The sequence below is a fragment of the Sinohyriopsis cumingii genome, chromosome 8, assembly GCF_028554795.1.
Source record: "Sinohyriopsis cumingii isolate HCF-2022 chromosome 8, ASM2855479v2, whole genome shotgun sequence".
NCBI lineage: Eukaryota > Metazoa > Mollusca > Bivalvia > Unionida > Unionidae > Sinohyriopsis > Sinohyriopsis cumingii.
The window spans coordinates 109,106,286-109,127,884 of NC_142968.1; the positions used below are offsets into that span (position 1 = coordinate 109,106,286).

The 21,599-nt window shown below is 36.9% G+C and overlaps 1 protein-coding gene across 5 annotated transcripts in view; it reads right to left on the bottom strand.

The window, feature by feature from the left end:
- Nucleotides 1–4,411: 4,411 nt before the first annotated feature.
- Nucleotides 4,412–21,599, bottom strand: part of LOC149794358 (E3 ubiquitin-protein ligase TRIM45-like) — a 56,316-nt gene continuing 39,128 nt past the window's right edge. For all 5 annotated transcript variants that reach the window (XM_089968519.1, XM_089968521.1, XM_089968520.1 and 2 more), the window contains exon 2: nucleotides 4,412–9,150. In XM_089968519.1, the coding sequence (XP_089824645.1) occupies nucleotides 6,880–8,787 (1,908 nt within the window). In that variant the 5' untranslated portion in view covers nucleotides 8,788–9,150 and the 3' untranslated portion in view covers nucleotides 4,412–6,879. The remainder of the gene's footprint in view (nucleotides 9,151–21,599) is intronic.

A 21,599-nucleotide genomic window follows, 5' to 3' on the forward strand; every position in this document is an offset into this window, starting at 1 on the left:
CACACGTCACCTCTTTACTATCAATTTGTATGCGGTCATTGAACAAGCCAATGCATACTCATTTCTACGTTATGCATTATGTGTGCCGTGATTGGAGTTCTCTCTTCACGTCATCGTTACTCCGTTCCGTAAATGTATTTTTGAATGAGTATATTTATAATTTAATATATTACACTTTATATGTCTGACACTCAAATTTAAAACATTAATGTATAATTTATATGGGTAACATTATTTATATTGGAACCTACACGACTGCCAGTCACAATGGTAACCAATACAATACCAGAGACATAACCCAATCATAAAAGAAGAATCGTCACAGAACATGTTGTGTCCCTTGATCTGACAGTAACCCATTCAATCAGCAGTTACCATTATCGACAAGAATGTCAAGAAATAAATTCGTCTCTGCCCTAGACTGTCGATTGTACGGATCCACTCCCCCAGCCACCCTTGATTCGAGATGTTGTTAGTAGTTTCCACTGCTCACTGGCGCACATGTATCTGCCAAGACAATGCCCCTCTGAAACCTAAGTTTGCATCTTCGGGCACATCAGTACGATACTGTCTAGAAGGTGACGATTAATATGCAAATTTTAAAAATGCCAAGAAAAAAGGAGCAAAACGAAAAAGTAAAAAAGGACAAATGCAGATAGGAAGACGGGTGTAAACATGTAGTAAAAACAGATGCCTCAGACTGCTGACGTCTGATATATTGAGGTGCACTCTAATTTTTATTTTTTGATCTTTAATGAATGTTACCAAGTGAAGTTGGTGCACAGAGGCAAATGTCTGATTTTATTCCCGATAGAGAAACAAGGTTAAGAGAACAAGACATCCTATTACAACGTGTGAAAACAATATTAGCATGTAATAATGGTTTCAAAGGAGAACAACAGTCCAAAATCAGAAGTGTTCAAGATAAAGCAGAGGATCCCTCTGGAGATACGGGGTGTGGGTGTGGTGGGGGTTGATGGTGAAGTAGGAAATCAACGTACGAGTGCTCGGCAGGAGATACAGAAGCGGCTAACAGTGAAGAAGGAAGCAGGAAAGGGTAATAATTTATAAAATGCCAACCAAACTTCTGGACACTTTAAAAACATTTAACAGATCTTAAATCTTAAGATCTTATCCCGTGATGAAAAATGGCGTTAAACCCTACAGCAACAACAACAACAAGAACAACAGACTTAGACAACATATGTCCAGAGTGGATGATATTAAACTTTGAAGAACGTTATATCCAGAGTGGATGTTATTAATACTTGGAAGAATGTATGTCAAGAGTGGGGATGATATTAAACTTGGAAGAACGTACGTCCAGAGTGGATGATTTAAACTTTGAAGAATGTATGTCGAGAGTGGGCACGATATTAAACATTGAAGAACTTATTCCAGAGTGTGAAAGGTATTACAACAACTGGAGACAGAAGCTGAATCTTGAAAATTGCCAACAGCTGAATTACCATTTTTTTCTTGGGCACGTGATTTCAGCAGAGGGTGTGAAACTAAATAGAGAAAAAAAACTCAGAAGCTTTCAAATCGTACAATTTCCATTTAAAAAAGGCGTCACAAAAGTGAGTCAGATAATATGCATGGGAAGTTACTACAGAAGGTTTTCTAAATACTTGTATTAGGAAGACTTCCTTAAACCACTAACAGAGTTAATGAAAAAATGTCAAAGCGTACAACTGGAAAGCTAAACCGTTAAATTAAAAAGTCTGCTCGATGATAAAACCCAAGGCATGGAATACCCAATGCCAGAGGAAAAATTTATTTTCTTTAAAGATGAAAGTTATTTGTACGTTGAGACCGTCTTGAACGAAATGCAAGACGGCTTCAACGTACATATCACTATGGTAGTCGAAAACTCCAAACGGCAGAAACGAATTACTTCGTGAAGGACAAAGAATTGTTAGGTGTGAGATTTTTAGCATACAAGTACAGGCAGTACTTGTATTTACTGGTTATGAAGTTTAGAGTCAGATGATGAAGCACTAGTCTGAACAATTAGATTTAATGAAACAAACAGGGATAATAATAATATGGATGATGTGATGTGATGTGATTTGGATTTTAAACGTAGCTCTTACAATTTTTTAGTCATATCGCTACGAGAGAGAGAGAGAGAGAGAGAGAGAGAGAGAGAGAGAGAGAGAGAGAGAGAGAGAGAGAGTTTATGGTCAGCGGTACTGTTACTAAAGCAGACTAATGATTTAGGTCAACTGTAAGTATATTAAAATATTTTAATTACCTCTCGTTGGTTCGTAATTTTGCTAGGTTCCTATTCCACATTCATTGCCATGCGCCGGTTCGTGAATGGCTCAGCGTTCATGTGAATGGCTCAGCATTCATGTGAATGGCTTAGCGTTCATGTGAATGGCTCAGCGTTCATGTGAATGGCGTAGCTAACCAAGTGTTTGTAGTGCTCTATTTTTATCGTTAAAACCATCTTTCATGTTTAAATGATAAGTGTGTATTATATTGATTTAATCAATGTGAAGAAAAATAGAAACTAAAAAAGAAAACAATCAACTTATCAATATGTTAGGGTGACTGTGAATAGCCACAAACGGCACAGAACTACATTTTATAGCGGACACACTCGGGGATGTGAGGAGTTCATTCATTCCGTCAATACAAAGCCGCCTGTAGTAAATCATATCTCCGTTCAAAAGTCAAATATATGTATTTGTATGTGATATGAATAAAATATATGTACAGTATGTACGCTGTATCAATGATATATCACTCGTTGTATAAATTTTTCATTGAAAGGAAACTCGGCTAGCCTAGTTTCCTTTTAATTAAAAATTTATTGATCTCATTGTATATCATTCATACAGCTTGCATATATATATATATATATATATATATATATATATATATATATATATATATATATATATATATATATATATATGTGTGTGTGTGTTATCTCGCGTATTTTATTTTATTTCCATGACCTCCCCCTTCCTCTCTTCTTTGTCGTAAATCTTCGTCTTTATTATAGGATGGGTAACTATTTATATTTTTATAATCTGGCAAGACATGAATGCCAATTTTTGTGGGCGCTAAGAGGTTCTGTGAGTGCTGAAAAAGCCCAAATAAATTTAATGATGAAAATAGTCCACGCCAATTTAACAACTTCAATATATCAGTAAAAGTTTATTAAGAACATTTAAGTTGTATATAAGCCATTAGTCTTTTGACGTCACGAGTATTTTGACGTCATAATCTCAGTGGCATCAACACTTTCTCTAGCTTAAAATTAAAATGCATGCGTCCAATGTAAACAATTAACAAGGGTGAGTAGTTTTGCCTTTTTTTAGAATGATCTGCACATTTTCTCTGCAGATGCAAGTTTGAGCAGGCTAAAACTAGTTCCACAGAACCGTTTTAGATTTTTTTAGCACAGTGAAGATAAAGTATGTGTTTTGTGGTGTGAAGCCTCTAAAGTTTGCACATTGAGAAATAGAAAAGCATGTAGGTCATGGTACGATTTTATAATGTAAAATGGCCCTTCAACAGGAATTTTACATGAAGCAAATCAATAGACAGTTGAGTGTTTCGATACATTATGAAAACGCAATCGGTGCGCCTTGGGGTCAATATAATCTGATTGTATTGTATTTCCAAATAATGGCTCACTCGTTTTGAAGAATGGAAGGTGTTTTATAGAATGTGTTCAGATGAAGATAAGAAAATAAAGCTACCGTCTATACTCGTGTACAAGACGAGTCCAACCGCAAACTGCACAGAAACAGATCTGCCGTCGCATAATGCGCTGGCAGATCTGGTTCTGTGCAGTTTGTAACGAGCAATCGGCAGAACGAACAACATAGACCCTGATCTGCAGTCGCATTATGCTACGGCAGATCAGTATCTTTGTTGTTTGCAGTTTGACTTGGTTTGCAAGCGAGTATTAACGATATCTAAACTTTCCTATTCTAGTCGTAAACACGTAATGTCTTTATATTGTTATGCTGTAGGCAAATAGGCTTATTAGTGAAAACGGTGTAACTTAAGGACTTGTATAATCTTTGTCATAGATAGAATTGAAACAACAAGTGTACCACTCTTTGCATTTGGCATCTTGACAAACGGACAATGTATAATATAAATAATAACCCAGATGGACTCTTGGCTTGTTAGTATAACGAATGAATACACACTTAGACACTCACGCAAGCGCGTGCAAGGGCGTACATGTGACACATTCAGTTAGACACTTTAAAAAAAACTGCCATTCTTAAATCGTTTTCAAAAGTATTACGATTGTTATGCATGGAGTGTGTATATACTCATGCAGGAATTATATATATATAATTGAATTACAGAAAATTCTTAATGACTGAAACGCAGAAAGAAACAGAGACAGAGACGGGATATAAAAGGAACCTTTAACTGTATTGTCTCAGATTTATTTGCATATTCATATATAGTCATAATGGCAAAGCGCTGTATAAAAAAATGTTATACAAAATACAAAGTTGAGATATCGAGTTGGATATAGAATACACATATTCCTTTAAACAAATAAGAAAATACTGAATATGAAGTTTATACTCTAATGTAATCGAATACACGTGTTATTCAAATTAAATTACTACGTTCAGGTGTTAAGTTGAAATTTACTTAATTTGTGGAGAACCAATTTTTGCAGTTTTTGTTCAAAATTTTTACAAACTAAGATTTAACGAATAAATTAACAATGATCTTTTTTATATAAAAGACAACCAGATCCCATCCCCACAAGGGATATAATAACACATTTAAAAGCCAACGAAAATGTCTTTTTTGTTTTGCAAAAGTACTAAAATTGTTGGCCAAGGTAAAAAAAATATAGAATCCAGTTTTCAACACTCTGCATTGAATAAAGTATATAGATCATTTACATGAGGCTCGTTTCGTATGAATAGTGTCACATGATGAACGAGTCTCGTGAGCATTAAAGAATAAAATATTAATTGTACTCGAGGAGTTTCAAGAATTCAACATAACATGAGCACAGACTCAGGGTACTATTTATCACATGTCGAAATCCTAATTACAAAGGCTTCAAAGGTCGAGTTATGTGCCTTTGGAGTACGGTCTCAGTCCTAAACACTGGATATTAGACTTTTATTTGTTCCACTTTATGGCATGCTCTAACATGCAAACACGCGTATAACAGCTAGAGTAAAAGATACGTTTATGATACGTTATATCCACGACACCATGTGATGAATGACATCCTATCCAATAAAAAAGAATTATAAACAAAGTTTGGATCGCATTTTTTGAATTGAATATGTGTTCATATTGATTAATGATATCCGATTACTAATTAGTTTATACAAAACAAATATGTTTATTTGCTGTGTTTTTTTTTTATTAGTAATCTGGACTGGTTCACGTTCCAATTATGTAATTTTTATATGCTACACATATATAGCAACCTCAGCATTTCTACTAAAAATATTATAAATGATACAACAAGATAAAGACTTCTATATAAAAAAATATAACTTTCAAATAGGCTTACAAAGTTAGGTCCTAATTTTTACGGAGCATGAAAAATCTACAATATACGCCTAGAAGTACATGGATAAATGGCTATGGTAAGACATGGATAAAAATAACAAATGTGAACATTGGTTTGTGTTTGCCGCAATGTACAAGATTATCCGCAGGTTATGTTATTTTCCAAAATAGATCTCGAAATCAAAGATTAAATCATTCGTTCCTTCGACGAAGCTTCTATCTTTGACTGAAGTCATTATGTGAATCACTCGCGTCTTTGGCGAAGTTTGCAGATTTGATTGAAGTCAATATTTCAATCATTGGTTTCTCCAGCGACTTTTGCAAATTTGATTTAAGTTATATCTGAATCAATCGTCTCTTCGAGGAAATATTTGATTGAATTCAATATTTTAATCACTCATTTTCTTAGCGACGTTTGCAGATTTAAATGAAGTCAATAATTTAATCAATCGTTCCTTATGCAAAATGTGTAGATTTGATTGAATTCGATATCTGAATCACTCTTTTCTTATGGGAAGGTTGCAGCTTTGACTAAAGTCAATATTTTAATCACTTGTTCCTTCAGTGAAGGTTGTAGATTTAATTGAAGTCGAGATCTGAATCACTCCTTTCTTCGACAAAGGATGCAGATTTCACTGATATCAACGTTTGTTCTTTCAAGGAAGGTTGCAGATTTGATTGATATCAAAGTTTGTTAGCTCAAAGAAGTTTGTAGATTTGATTAACACAAAACTACAGTGCCGTGTAGGCTTGCCATAACTATATTGAAGTCTGGTGAATCTTGGGTACATGTTTCCACAAAATATAACATACTTCTTAACGAAACAATCACATTAGTAAAACACGTCCATATTTTATATGGTTTTATACTTTTTTCTGGCTGCGACGTGGATCAACATCCTTATGATTGCAGCTGACAATACAATCAAAAGATTAAACGTATGTTTTTAAAATCCATTTTCAGTATATTCTTTGCCCTTTCCGAATGTATCCTCACAGTTCATTTGGAATTTCCGGGACTATTCAGATGAATAAAGATATTTACCTTGATGTCAGTGCTAAGTTTAAAACAAACTCAACTCCTAAATACCGAACAATGCTAGAATTGTCAGTCATTTGTAGGATAAAGCAATTCCACCTTCGTGACATCGAATTTCAGTAATCATTATTCCGAATTTAGCTGCGCACGCACCATATACATAGGCCGTCACAGAAAAAATCAGCGGTAGGAATAAAACAACTCGTGAACAAGGCACGACAAAAAATACACCAGCCGCATAAAGCATAATTCAGAGCCTGACCAATGAAAAGTTTTTGCAGGAAATGTATTCGGAACGACATGCATTGATCCTAGGAGTAACTGTACACTTTAACCATGCCATCGTTCTGGACAATAATCAGTCGGTTACTACTACTGACCCTAATAGCGCATGGGTGTTCTAATCCAGACTCTTTCTGTAGAATGAAACGCTGGAAAGATCCGTAACTGGTCAACAGTTGAACCCTGTTATTACCATTGTCTGCCACAAAAATGTTTCCGATTTTGTCCACGCATATTCCTTGTGGACTTTTTAATTCCTTGTCAGAATCTGGTTTGTAAGTGAAAACTGTATAACCGTCCATATTTATGCATTTTACAAGATTATTCGAAATATCTGAAATAACTATGTTTCCATCGACGGAGGCTTCAACGTACCTTGGCTCATCACATAGGAATTCCCCAGTCATATCTTTGCAGAATGAGCGTACAATGGCGCCATCCAGCTGAATCACGTCAATTCTTTTTTCGCGCACACAACTGGTAACAAGGTATCCATCAGTTCTGCTGTAGGAGATACCATCATACTGGCGTTCTGTCCGAGTCTTTTTCAACAGACGCAAGGTAGAGCGTGTGGACAAGAACATGATGATTCGACCAATCACTGTCACGGCTACGTCATCAGTATCGCCGCATGTAGTTATGTCCCTCGGTTCATCATCAAGTTGAATATGGTCCACGAGTTCGCCATTTCTGCTGAACTTCTGGATTCTGAGATTTTGACAGTCTGTGACGATGATGTCCTCGTTAGATGTGCAAGTGACACCCCATGAAGATAACCCAATTTCTGCACCAGTGTCAAGGCCAATGTCACCCAGTGATTTAAAGTCTTTAATAAACTTATCTACCGGTTCACTGGTGGAAAAACTGATTTTCACTTGCATACAGTTCGGATTAAGTGTTCCAGTAGAGCTTTCGCTTGCTTCCATTTGCTTCTGAACTTGGTTATATCCCAATAGAATCTCAACATCACTGCCGTATTTCATAAGGACCCTCATTCTTTTGTCAGCGGCTTTGATTTGTTTGAGGTTTGCCTTCTTAGGTTCGATTCTGTCGCTAAGAAGAGAGCGCGCTTCTGCCGCCTTCTCGTCAAGAGTCTTCAACAAGCGTTCCTCCTGTCTTTTGATGGATTCACAAAGGGAGTTACTGAGGGATCTGATGTCGTTTCTTGCCGATGAAATTGTTTCCTCGAGCTTCTTTTCCAGATCGCCCAGGCCATCGACTGAATCCAGCGCAATCTGAAGAGCGTTGAGCCTGGACATGACGTCACTGACGTCAGATCTTGACCTCATTGCATCAGCCACCGTAATGACATTCTCACATCGTCTGTGGGAGACGGCCATGCATTGCACGCAAAGTGGTTCACGACAATCTACACAGAACAGAGTAATAAGCTCTCCGTGGACATCACATGGCGTCTTGTTCTTCTTCCTCATCGAGCTCTCCAACGGAAGTCGCCTTAAATCATCTAGTTTTAAGACTGCATGTGTGGCCGTCAGTTTGCCGTGAAGATGGACTTTGATACAAACATCGCAAAAAGCATCAGAGCAATCGAGACACCAGTCGGTGGCAGGAGATATACTGGATGACGTGGCAGTCTCCTGGCGTCGTTTGCAAATATCACAGTGCTTGTCATCTTTTGTTGCAGACATTAACTCGACTAACTTCGCCATGAAAGAGTCGTCATGAAAAAGCGCCCCATAATTTCCTGGTTGCGCTCCCAGTGGAATTTCAATCTTTACTTCACATGTTGGGCACTTAAAGCTGCGTTGTCCATTTAAATCAGTTGATTTTGAAATATGATCATCCAAACAGGAACGACAGAATGTATGAAGACAAGAGAGTAACTTTGGATCATTAAAAAGTTGCCCACATAAAGCGCAAGTTGTCAGGTCCTCAGCAACACCACCAGTAGGGTTAAGAATATCAGGGGTCGCCATTTTGTCCCCGTGAAAGGGTACTTAACACGTGTTTCGCTTCTTCAAGCGGTTTAAGTGTATTGTTCCTCCAGAAAAGTATATTTGTGTGTTGCAGTACTGCTCAGCTCCCCATACAAGCATGAAACACCGTTTGGTGCCTTTTGTTGTCCATGAACTCAAGGTTAAACACTTATGCAAAACTTAATAAATACGGTTCCGGTACCTTTTGATGCGCTCTCGGATGGTCAAAAAGGAAGTTGGTGGCTGCCAGCTAAATGTTGATGGTCACAATACGCTTTGGTGCTATATGTTGTCTGAGAAAACCTTTTATGGATTACCCTTGCCTCTGTGTCAAGAAAGTCCCAGGGCTGGCTCTTCGATTATCTACCAAAAAGAAAGAAGATCGATAGATTAATGCGTCAGTATTTGACCCTTGCTTATCAATTATCTCAATGATGACATCTTCACATCGACGACAGTGGCATTTACGAACATTAACAATTCACCTGATAGCAACGAGATCCTCTCTGAAGAATTTTTCATCCTACAATTTGGGTTTTCAATATACTTCCCTCTGCTTGTATATATTATCCAAATATATATGCTTCTTTCCTATTTGTTTAAAAAGTATATAACTTTTAAAATATTAACTATCAAACATTCAATGAACGATTAGCTTCATGGTCAAACGTGACTTGATACTTGTAGTATTCTTTCCGTGGAATGTAATATAATTTATTGTGCGAGTAATAAATCATGGAAGTTCTAAATTCAAACATAGGAGGGGGCCAAAAAGAGCCTACCCAACTCCCCCCTCCATGGGACAAAAGATAAATGGTGAAGATGCTGTCCAGAAAATGCATGATTTGCAAAGAAAGATTTACACAAGAAAAGACTACTGTTCATTTATGTTGCTAACTACTACTACTGCTACTGCTTGTGCTACTACTACTAGAAACTTATAATAGAAAGACGGCATATAGCCACGAAATAGTTCTCTAGGACCGAAATAAGACCATAGGCACTTGTTTTCCGTTTCATATGAGGCATGCAAACAAGATGATTGGTTGAAAGTACAAATGGCAGAGTTTAAAAGTCTGTCAGATATCGTACTGGAAAGAAAAATAATGCTAATGAATACTGTGTTATAACCAGAAATGACTACCTCGTTTATACCAAAATATATCCTTATGATAATAAGTGAAAGTAAGTGAAGTTTAAACTATAAACAAGGTCCGTATTCTCAGAACTGACTGAGTGAGAGATAAATGGTACCAAACATCCACGAATTTTCACTGATAAATAGCTCGATGAGATTCACAAAGACGGCGATTACATCCCGGGTGAAATATCCTTGATCCAAAAGATACACAAAGCAATATGTTTGGAAATCGTGTTTCACTTAATATCCCATACTATAATCAATACAGTCTTACCATCTACACGCTCGCATAAGTTTGATTCAACTTCAAACTGTGTATACTCAGATAAACCATCGTATTACGCGCCGGCAGATCTGGGTCTATGAAGTTTGCTAGGTCTAATCAGCAGAAGAAACAACATAGAACCTGATCTGCAACCGTATTATGTCACGGCACATCAAGGTGTATGCTGTATATTGTTTGACCCCATTTATATGCGAATACATACAGTCCAAATCGTATGTCCTAATTTTTATTGTTTGTTGAATTCACGATTCCACTGGTATACTTGATACAGTTTGACACCAGCTGTGAACCTGTACAAATTCTCTTGAACTTCACAGGTCGACTGTTTAAATTGCTTGGAATCTAATACAAGTGCGCTACTAGAATTTATAATTACTAACTTACTCCACCAGGCTAACACAAAACTATGTATCTTTGTACTTTATCACAAACCCATAACAAATCTATTTAAATCCATGCTAGGCATTTCTTCCAAAACGGAATGATGATATTAAATTCCAGAGACCTTCTCTGCATAATTAAACATTCCGTGAACTACATCAGTGCCAGAGAGAACGGAGCTAAGAACATTTGACTACATATTCAGGAAGGGCCTAACATTAAATAATATTTTTCCCCCGCATTTATCACAAAATAAAATTCTGGATTCAAACCAAAACTCTTTTCCCTGGTTTTCTAGAAATGGTATCCAATTTTCTCTCTTTTTCCACATGTGCTAAAGAGTGCAGTAGAAAAATAACTGAGTGGTCAAATGTAAATAACGGTGAAAGTGGGAACAAACCAAGATATACAAGTCAGTACGTGTCGGCCATTTTCATTATGCTGGTGGGGTAAACATAATAGTTATTATATATCTTAAACCGCTGATAGATTTACATGGGCAGTATGAGCAGAAAAAATAATACAAGATCAAATTTCCCCACACATATTTATAAATCTCTTATTAAATTGCCTTCATTACTTGGCCTTGAAATGGTTGTGGACATTTGAAAGCTTGGGTTTCATGCGAGTGAGTAAACTTGTTATTGTGGTAATTATAACCGATCAGATCTCAGGTGTATTCATTAGGAATAAATTATCACCTGTAATCTAAAGCAAAGAAATGGAATGTGTGAATAGCTTCATTTTGTACATTACTAACACTTTTATTTAAATAAAAACGTTTTACACCAAGACGGATCAGATTACTATTTTGCAATATACCAGGATTTACACAATATCAGATATTCTTTAAGCTTTCCTATAATTTCATTTGGCAATCAGGCTTACTGATTGATAATGTCTGTCCCGATGTCCGTCTGTCCGTCTCGCGCCAACCGCAAAGTTCACTTTCTCAGATGCTATTGGTTGTAGAGTCCAACAACTTAACATGTAAATGTTTAATGAAATGTACTATAGTCATCTGTTCAAAACTAATTCACTTTGACGAGAATTTCACAATGTGCAATTCACTGTGACCATTATTTCACGGTGTGCAATTCACGTTGACCAGTATTTCACGGTGTGCAATTCACTTTGACCAGTATTTCACAGTGTGCAATTCACTTTGACCAGTATTGCACGGTGTACAATTCACTTTGACTAGTATTTCACGGTGTGCAATCTGGCCGTACCATCACTAAGCGTCTTCCTGTTTTAAATAATGTATTAAGTACATGAACTATTTTGAGTCTGTTTAGATTTGCTGGAATAAATAAGGACTTCTTGTAATGAGTTAAAGTTACGCAAAGCACAAACCAAACCTGTCGTTAGCAGTTATGTATGGGAAGTAACGAAAGTTCACCCTCAAAACAGACGGTCGCTCAGTAGAGATCAGTTTTGAACAAATGGCTATATAAGACAGTTGATTTTTTTAAACAGGTGACTTTTAAGGATGGTTGGACTGTATGTAAATTAAATCCACATAATGAAATATTTTTTTTCGGCTAATCAGAGGTTGGTTTCAATCAGACGAGAAACTTGTATTGCCGCTCTTTTTCTGCCTGGAACGTTCTCGTTAAAATTACAGATATTGCGTTCGTATTTGATCCTACACGTTTTAATGTCTCCAGTTACAATCACATTAGCTCAACAGACAAACTTCTCGTCTGATTTTTGTTTTGTTGCTGTTATTGCATAAAGTATGTTTACATTACCTTTTACACAACAACTTGGAATTCAGACCGTTACATATTCATGAAAATATATCAAAGTAACAGGACTGCCGTTTCAAACATAATAAATAAGCTTATCATAGTCATTCCCTTTTGATACCACTCAATCACAGTATATTAAATTTCTCCTCCATGTCCTCGTTGAAACCATCTGCGCAGTTAAATAAAGGGTTGAATTTAAGCTTGGTGATTACATGTTAAAAAAAGTAAAAATAATCGAACTTGCTCATACCATTAAGTAAATTCATTCATTTTTTTCTTTTGTATCGTAGTTTCATTCAGATTTAACTGGAAATGTTAATAGTAATCCATTCAAACAAGCATAGTGTTTGTATGTTAATAGTAAGTAATCCATTCAACAGGCATAGTCGTATTACCGTATATAATCGCTTATAAGTACGAATCAAACTGCAATGAAAAAGATCCTCATCTGCCGTAGCATAATGGACATGCAGATCAGGGTCCATGTTGCTTGCTCTACTGATTAATTCTAAATGCACAGACCCAGATCTGTCGGCAGATCTGCGTTCGTGCAGTTTGCAGTTGGACTTGTCTTTAAAGCGAATATAAATGGTATATTAATATGGGTCACTGTCTGATTTACAACCTAAGGTTCCTCCCACCACTTCTTTCTCTCTCAAAACTGGCGTAAATCATTAATTGCGTAACCAACAAAAGGTAGCCATCACCATAAACAGAAACAAACTCTACTGGCAGAAACTGAACAAGTAGTGACAAGCAGTCCATTCTCCCCCCCCCCCTCCATAAGAGGATACAGAAAAATGTGTTTACTTTCTTGTTTGTTTAAGATCCGAGTAGACCATTGTTGTGGTTTGTATAGCACAGGGAGTTGAGTGAATGATTCGAATTACACTAGATATGCATCAATAATATTTCGTCTGATTGGAATAGACAATATCAGATGACCTAATTATCATGCATCGCCCTGTTGTTTGTGGCATCGCTGCAATTATATTCACTCCGACAGGAAACCAATGGGCCCTGAGTGGTCTGAAGCGCTCGCCTTGACAGATCACTGACATCTCACCTCTGTCAGCGCGGGTTCGAGTATGAGAATGTGGGCCAGTATCTTCTCAAGTGTCGGTGTTTCTTCCCTGGTTTGTACCGGTGCTTCCTAAACCTGTTATACTGGCCGCCATGTATAGCCTATTGTGTGCTTATAAGTGGCGTTAAGCCTACAAGAAGACGAAGAAACCATTGCGGCGCGTTTATCTCGTTGGAGTGTTCTTCTTAGGTGCATAAGATATATAAATTATCGTTTAAAAAAAAACGTATTGTCGTCTTGATGTGTGATACAAGTATTTTTTTTTATTTCCACTGTTTAAAAGGGCAAGTTACCGTAAATAATTCCTTATTGTTCTAATCTAACTGCATAAACCCAGATCTGTCGTCGCATAATACGCCGGAAGATCTAGGTCTGTGCAGTTTGTTAGAAGTAATCAGTAGAACAAACAATATAGAACTTTGTGTATCATACGACGGTAGATATGGGTCTATATTCTTTGCAGTTGGACTCTAGTTATAAGCGGGTATATACGGTACTCTAGAGCTCATTAGCGCTAGCTCTTTTAGAAATTCGCTAATCACAAATGACGCATCACGTGTACTCCATATCTGCTTATTTCAAATATTCAATGGGGCATTCATCCAAACGGGTATGAGAAATAGGGACATAAATGTGTAAAATAATGTCATCACAATTTGTCTCATTTGCACCAAAACATCGCTTTTGTTGCCTCGATTCTCGATTTTTCTTTTCCCTATATTCGCTTGAGTAAAACTCGCTTTTCTCAGCTCAAAATTTGCTTATCTCGACTATTCACTACTACGAAAAAAAAGAAGAAAAAACCCAACCCTCTCATTGAAAGAATTGTATTGAATGTAAAAGTCAAGGAGACTAAAGTCGCCATCCTTATTTAAATATTATCTTCTAGTCTGAACTGAAGCATTATGAGATCAAAGACACATCAACAACGACGAATGAACCGTGACGCTTCGATATTATGAACAACAGTGACGGGAATCCAGTCTCGCGATCAGTGGTTGACCTTGACCTTTACAGTAGTCTGACAAGTGTCTAGTGACATAAATAACATGTATGTAGAAAAATCATATAGCGTGCAAACTGCGAACATTTTATTTCACTGCACGTAATTTAAACCGGTACCACCCCGCCATATATTAAAATGCACTAGTGACCCAATTTTATGAAGCCTTCAAATGCAAATAACTTTTTACAAACTGTGAAATATGCGAGTATAAACAAAGCACATCAGATCTTGTGAATATATGGTCTTTAAAAAAATAGAACATTTCATTGACATAACATGATCAAAGTGGGACGTAGACATCGACATACAGGTAATCTGAATATAATATTACTCCACCTTACCAGTTAAAAACGTGGGTATTCCTGTCTTACTGTCGTGTGCCTCGTACCTCGAAAACGACCGACGGATCAAGGCAGATCTGTGAATGAAATCGCGTAGGATATTGGTGGTGGATTGGGGAAAGGGGCAAGCCTGAGGAAGGAAAGATTACACTTAGGTGACGAAAAGATTCTAACTACGCCAACACCTAGATTTATGAAGCTGCCAGAGCAATACAAGAGTACATTGAGACTTGTAGATAGATTTTGTATGATAAATTATTAGTAAACGGAGAAGACAAAACAAAAAAAAAAAAAAAAAAAAAAACAAACAAATGGAGCCCTATAATCACGTGACCGGAAAATACCGTTTCGTTGTTCAAACATTGATCGACAGAGCATATTTGCGTTTCCCAGTTGTTTTGTGTCCCAGCACTTCACCGTTGCCAGATTACATAAGCCGGCGTAAACATAAAATTAGTATCATTCGTTTTTCCGTGTCAGTGGAGATGATAATAAAAGTTATAGAACCGATAATATTTATTCATTATCAGATATTGTATTCATTATTTGCTAAGACATGAAAAACCAAAAACAAGAGAGATTGCAAAATCGACAGTGAAAATCTGATTTCATTTTGCACAGTAAACATCGTACTGTTCTTGAGACACCGAGGCGCCTAGACTGATTTGTAAATTCCAACTTGATACAGAAACATTTATTTATGAAAGGAAATCATATTGGTTTTTTATAATAAATATAACATTTTAAAAAGTATAAACAAATACGTCCTAAAACCAACGTCTATTCTGTCCACTTTTGGATGTCTTTATGACTCCTGTTTGGACACCCTTGAGGTGTCCCATCTCCCTTTGCCGAAAACAGAAAAAAGGATATATGTATGTGTTTCCCCATAAAGTCTGTGGTGTTTCAGTGAAAAAAAAAAAAGTCTTCCTGACGAACACAAAACCTGTAATTTCAAATACTCTACTGCGGACTCTGGCCAACCAAACCAGGTACTGATTGTGTGATGAGAAATACATATGCCAGGAACTTAAAACCTGTTTTATTACAAGAATTTTGGGCTGTGCCGCTTTCACAGTATACAAAAATTATTTATTTTTGCCTGATGACGTGTTCGGTATTTTACGCATTTTTTTTTATCTTATCACTTTTGCTCATTACTTCGTCGGAATTTTAATTTAAAATACAACGTTTTATGAGATCCCTGGAGATGAAAGATATTTCATTATTAAGTTGATACATAAACCTGATTGTTGCTAAGTTTCAGTGTCTGCCGTCATACCTCTTAAATATGTTTTAAAAGTAAGGTGGGAAACTGGGGTAAAATGAATCCGTTTTGTGACGTAATTTTCTATAATCTGGCGAGTATCCAAATCCGTAGATTCATAAGTTCGTACTTCCTAAGACACGCGAAAAGAAATTCATGCCTCCTAAACATCCGAAATTTATAAAAGTTATAAAATGTTGAGAGGCCCGGCAAGCAAACAAGGATTAAAGTCGGTATTTCACAACATGGACTAAATAACGCTATACATTCCTCAGTGGTATAAGTGTACTTTTTGCCTAAGATCCGCATATAATTATAGGTGTGCCGAACCTAAGTGGCTGTCGAAATTTATTGATCTGGACTTGAAATGTGACTGCTTTTCGAACGCAGAATTCTAATCAAGTCCATGTCTAAAAATAACTGAATAATTTCAACTTCTGATTTGCAAACACGTTTCCAACGGTATAAGGCAGTTAGAGCATCAGTCTAAAATCTAAATATTTAACCGTGGATTTGGGTATATTTCATTTAAAGATGCACACGTCCCTTCATCAAGGCGATTATTTACCACCCCAACCCCCACCTCCCCTTTTGACTTTCGTTCTCAGTTTCTTATTAGAGAAACGGTTTTGCAACCATTTGGTAAGACCCGTGCCTGCAGTATGCTGAATCTGTTTATCAACAAAGACATGTAACTGATGCGCATTTAGAAGTATGTTCACCTCCACGGCCAGGGCAAACATGCCGCACCCTAGTTAACCCAAACCCTGTCTAATAACCTCCACGGCCAGGGCAAACATGCCGCACCCTAGTTAACCCAAACCCTGTCTAATAATCTTTAATCCACTCTGTAACTTTACATTTGTCCTAATAAAGCTAAGGATAATGAATGCAAATTTAGTTTCTGCTCGGACGGTATTATATGTTTTGAAATAGTTACAAACATTTACCAAGTCTTGTAACAAGCATTCTATAGGTCAATATTTCATCATGCGAAACAGTCAACTTGAAGCTATTAGTTCCTAACGCCAGAAAGGAACTATTTCAGTATTCATGTGCCCTTCTTGTGTACATTTAGAATAGTTGTAAATAATGGTTCGTTTTTATTTGTATAACAATTTGTAATTAGAAGAACTGGATGTCATATTTACAGGATTCATGAAGTCACAAGGCTTCTCACTAAGCATGGACAGTCTTCGCTTCTCTACGGCCGTTCACGCAACATGCAATGGTATTTGAAGCTTCGTGACTTAATCAATCTTGTAAAATATAAAATTCAGTTCGTAAATATTTATTTCAGCTTCTGTTTTTAGTTTTCGGATTGGAATATGAAGATTCATTCAACTTTGGATCTCTTTATTAGTTAAATCTAAGCTGCGACTATCGTATTTGATTGCCATTTTGCACATGAGAACAGCACACATACCCCCGTCGGTTGGCACAATGACGTAACTGATTGACATGGGGTGGGGAGAGGAGATTCTGAGAGCAAGGCGCGTTTTTAACAATGACTTGTGCGTATTGATTTTTATAAATAAATTGTATCCAACTGAATGCCATGAACTATTTTGATTATTGTTTGAAATACCTTAGATTTAATATAATTATCCTAATAATTCCATGTAGCTTTGCAAAACGTGCTGAAAATTTTTTAACTCTCTGAACCAACCAAGTCATTTGCCTCTACGAATTTTGACTTTTGCCTTTGCCTCTACGAATTTTGACTTTTGTCTTGGCCTCTACGAATTTTGACTTTTGTCCTGGCCTCTACGAATTTTGACTTTTGTCTTGGCTTCTACGAATTTTGACTCTTGTCTTGGCCTCTACGAATTTTGACTTTTGTCTTGGCCTCTACGAATTTTGACTTTTGTCTTGGCCTCTACGAATTTTGACTTTTGTCTTGGCCTCTACGAATTTTGACTTTTGAGCATGCGAGTGTCAGCTTTTACCTCAACGAACTTGGACTTTTGGACTTTTGCCTCTACAAATTTGGCCTGTCATCGGTACAAGTTTTAGTTTTTCTCAAAAGTTAATAGCATAATGTTCTGAGATCTGTCTAAGATGGTCTCAGTAATGTAGTATAAGATAAGATTCACATGGCGACACTTTTGAACAGGGAAAAGTTGGACAGTTTCTACATGGATTACCAGACCAAAGATTAAGATCCATTGTTTTAAGGAGTTTATTCAGCAAGCACACGATGCTTAAATTTTAAATTTTATATTAGACTTTATCTCTACATTTTTAATATCGCTAGAAAATTCAGGTGCTAGGCACGTTATTTTGAGTTTGAATGCCCTACACTTGGTTTGTTATCGTTTCGAGTTGTCTGCATCACAATATGGCAATTTAGCAGCCCTATTTAGTATACCGTCATGTAACACCCTTTAGGGTGTTGACGTGAATGAAATCTTAGCTATATAGTTGCGCTGCTTCACTTTATAAATTACTTAGGTTTATTGTATTATTGTGCTACATCACTCTCCAAATTACACTCGTATGTCATTCAAATGGAATCTAGTGAATCAAAGTCGTTGACATGACCTACAATAATATATCTACTACAGCTGCTTCAGAAATGTTGTGTTCGCAACACCCTTAAATAACGATATACAACACAGTTCAGTATTGATATACAACACTGCTAAATATCGATATGCAACATATTGATATACAGCAGTGCTAATTAAAGATATACAACACTGTTAAATATCGATATACAACTCTCTTAAATAGCGATATATAGGCTGCAGAGTCTTGCTAACGTGGATTTCATCGCTTTTCTTAAATTACTTTCTCAACACACACACACACACACACACACACACACACACACACCTATTTTTAATCGTTAGTATTATCCCGTTGTACCTTGCTTATAAGGTGCAAATAACTGCGAACAATAAAGGCCCAGGTTGGTGGTCCCGTTATGAGCCCCAACGATTGCATTTTTTTTCCCCCAGCGTTCTTTGCTTATGACTGTAAATGAACAGCCTAACTTCCCTAATGTGTCGGGCATTGTTCGACAGCCAGCTTGGGTATAATCTATCAAGCTTGCAACGGGATGCGTTTTATACACGAATAAGAAACGGTAGTCTAAAGAAAAGGTAAAACTCATTTTTTTGCATTAAAACCCATATCTACGTAAAAATCAAATGCATGGTTGAATGAACTTAAATAAAGTTAGTATCGACATATATTAAGGCTATATAAGGTGTTATCAGTTTTCAAAGTTAAATATTTACGTCAATATTTGAAAAGTTACTTGTTAATTATATTTTACAGATTCGCTGTATATTATCTTGGACTGCTAAATTTCTATAATCGAGGCATAACTAGAACTTATTGAAAATAATGAAATATGGATTTTGAATGGTGCTGGATTGCCATCAGCTCTTCCTGCAGATAGCAAACAGTGTGAGAACCACCTACAAGCAGGGAAAATACACGTTATATACACAGTTTTTTTATTCTGTCGCATAAAAAAAGATTTCCCTGTCTCATCGAACGAATTATAGCGACTTGTTATGTGTCAGAGGCGAGAAAACTGCGCGACATGAGCGGGGTTCAATCCTGGGATCTAGACACGGCTAGACAGATGCTCTACATTTGAACATTCTGAGCAGATACTTCCAGACTAATTCAAGAGACACAATGCTTTTCAGAAATAATTCTTTGTCAATCCGTTAATACAGCACGTACGCCCTCAGACAACTTCACTCTTCTGTGCCCATTAGTCATCTTTGGTGCTCTACTAACATTACAATGAATTTGTTGTACCATCAAAAAGTATACGACCGGCCCGGGTATAGAACGCGCAACCTCCCTTAACTCAGACGGGTGCATTACCGTCCGAACCGATACTCCAAAACGGTTTCCATTATAATAATACTTTCTGAATTTGTAACTTTAGATTTTTTAATCATAACATATAATTCGAAGATCGACCTTATGTGTGGGATGAATTAAAAAATAGTTTATTACACTAACTCACTGAGTAAACTTGGTCGCACGGAATAGTTAAGCCAGATAAACGGATATAACATCTTATCGTTTTATCATTCTGCCTTTTCAGCAAATACTCCACCGAACATCGACCGATAACAGACACACCAGGTATTGCAAGTGTTATTATTTCTAAATGATTATGTATACTTGTGAGTTAATATATAACAGCACTGTTTCATGCATGCGATATATAATTCATTTAATGAAATAGGTATATTGATCATCTCGAGTGTGAGTGGAATAAATTAGTTGTGACATTTTCATATCTGTTGATCATCATGGCAAAAAAGAGTGTGAGATATATGGGATGTATAAAGCGAGGTTTCAAATGACGCACACTTTCAGTTAATTATCTGTTAGAATCTTGGCAAATTATATCAATTTAATTAAATTTGATAACACGAATAATTGTTCGCAATATTCAATGAACGCTTGCATGCTCTGTAGTGTAACAAAGGCCCGATGCGCCCTCTTGTGTTTTTTACGAGATGACTAATGGAGATAATTTGTTTGTCGTGGGTTGAGTTCCGTGTCGGTGGAGCAGAGGATGCTGGTAGTTGAGCAGAAGAGAGGGCGGCCATTGATACTCCTGTGAAACAAACAACTTCAGCCACAACTTCAGACTAAACTAGCGATCAGAATGACCCGATACGACCCTTCTTAGTCACGTCAAGCTTTAGGGGTCGTATTAATGACGGAGTCAAACTCCACATATTTCCAGACTTTCAAAAGTCACCATTAGGATTTAGGAAACATAGTGTAGGACGGTGAAATTCAATAAAGGATATGGCCTCTGGAGGCGGTGGCAGGGTCAGTATATCTGCTTTACTCGAGTATATCATGCCATGAAAATGAAATGAAAGAGCAATGCACCATTCTTATCTCTGTAACGTTGTTGAGGTCTGAGGCGACAGAGTGCACGTGGGACGAAGTAATTGTCTTCTAATATAGGAATACATGGTAAAACATCAGTCAATAGTGGGAAACCAAGTTTCAAAAGGATCAGGAATATTGTAACCCGTGACTATGAAGAGGAGACCGTTTCGAGTGAAGGAAATTTGCCACGGTATATATTAACTAAGTCAACCGATGAGAATCAAAGCTAACAAACCTATGATCTTCTGTGACTGCAAAAGCACTAAAGGGTCAGGCTGGAAAGCCAGACAGTATTCTTTTTAAATTAGCCGTGGTCACTTACTTGTACAGTGCTGCTGCAAAGTTCATGTTTGTAGAGATGCACATTAGATATATTCACGTAAATATCTCATCTCGTGTAGAGGTTTTGTTCGCTCATTAGATCTCGATAGCTGCATTGAGTCTGCAATGCCTAAAAATCTTAGCTCTCAGAAGGTCTCCCAAGTGAAAGGAATCAAAATTCGGCAAGTTAATTCTGACAGACACTTACGTTAGTCTTTGCCACTTTGCCAAAGCCGCGTCCTTGAATATCTCTTGAATATCCCAGTCGAGCTTTTCAGTCCTAATCCCATGAAGCACTTTAGCAACCAGAAATATGGTCATCGGAAAAATGGGTCCAAAACTAAACA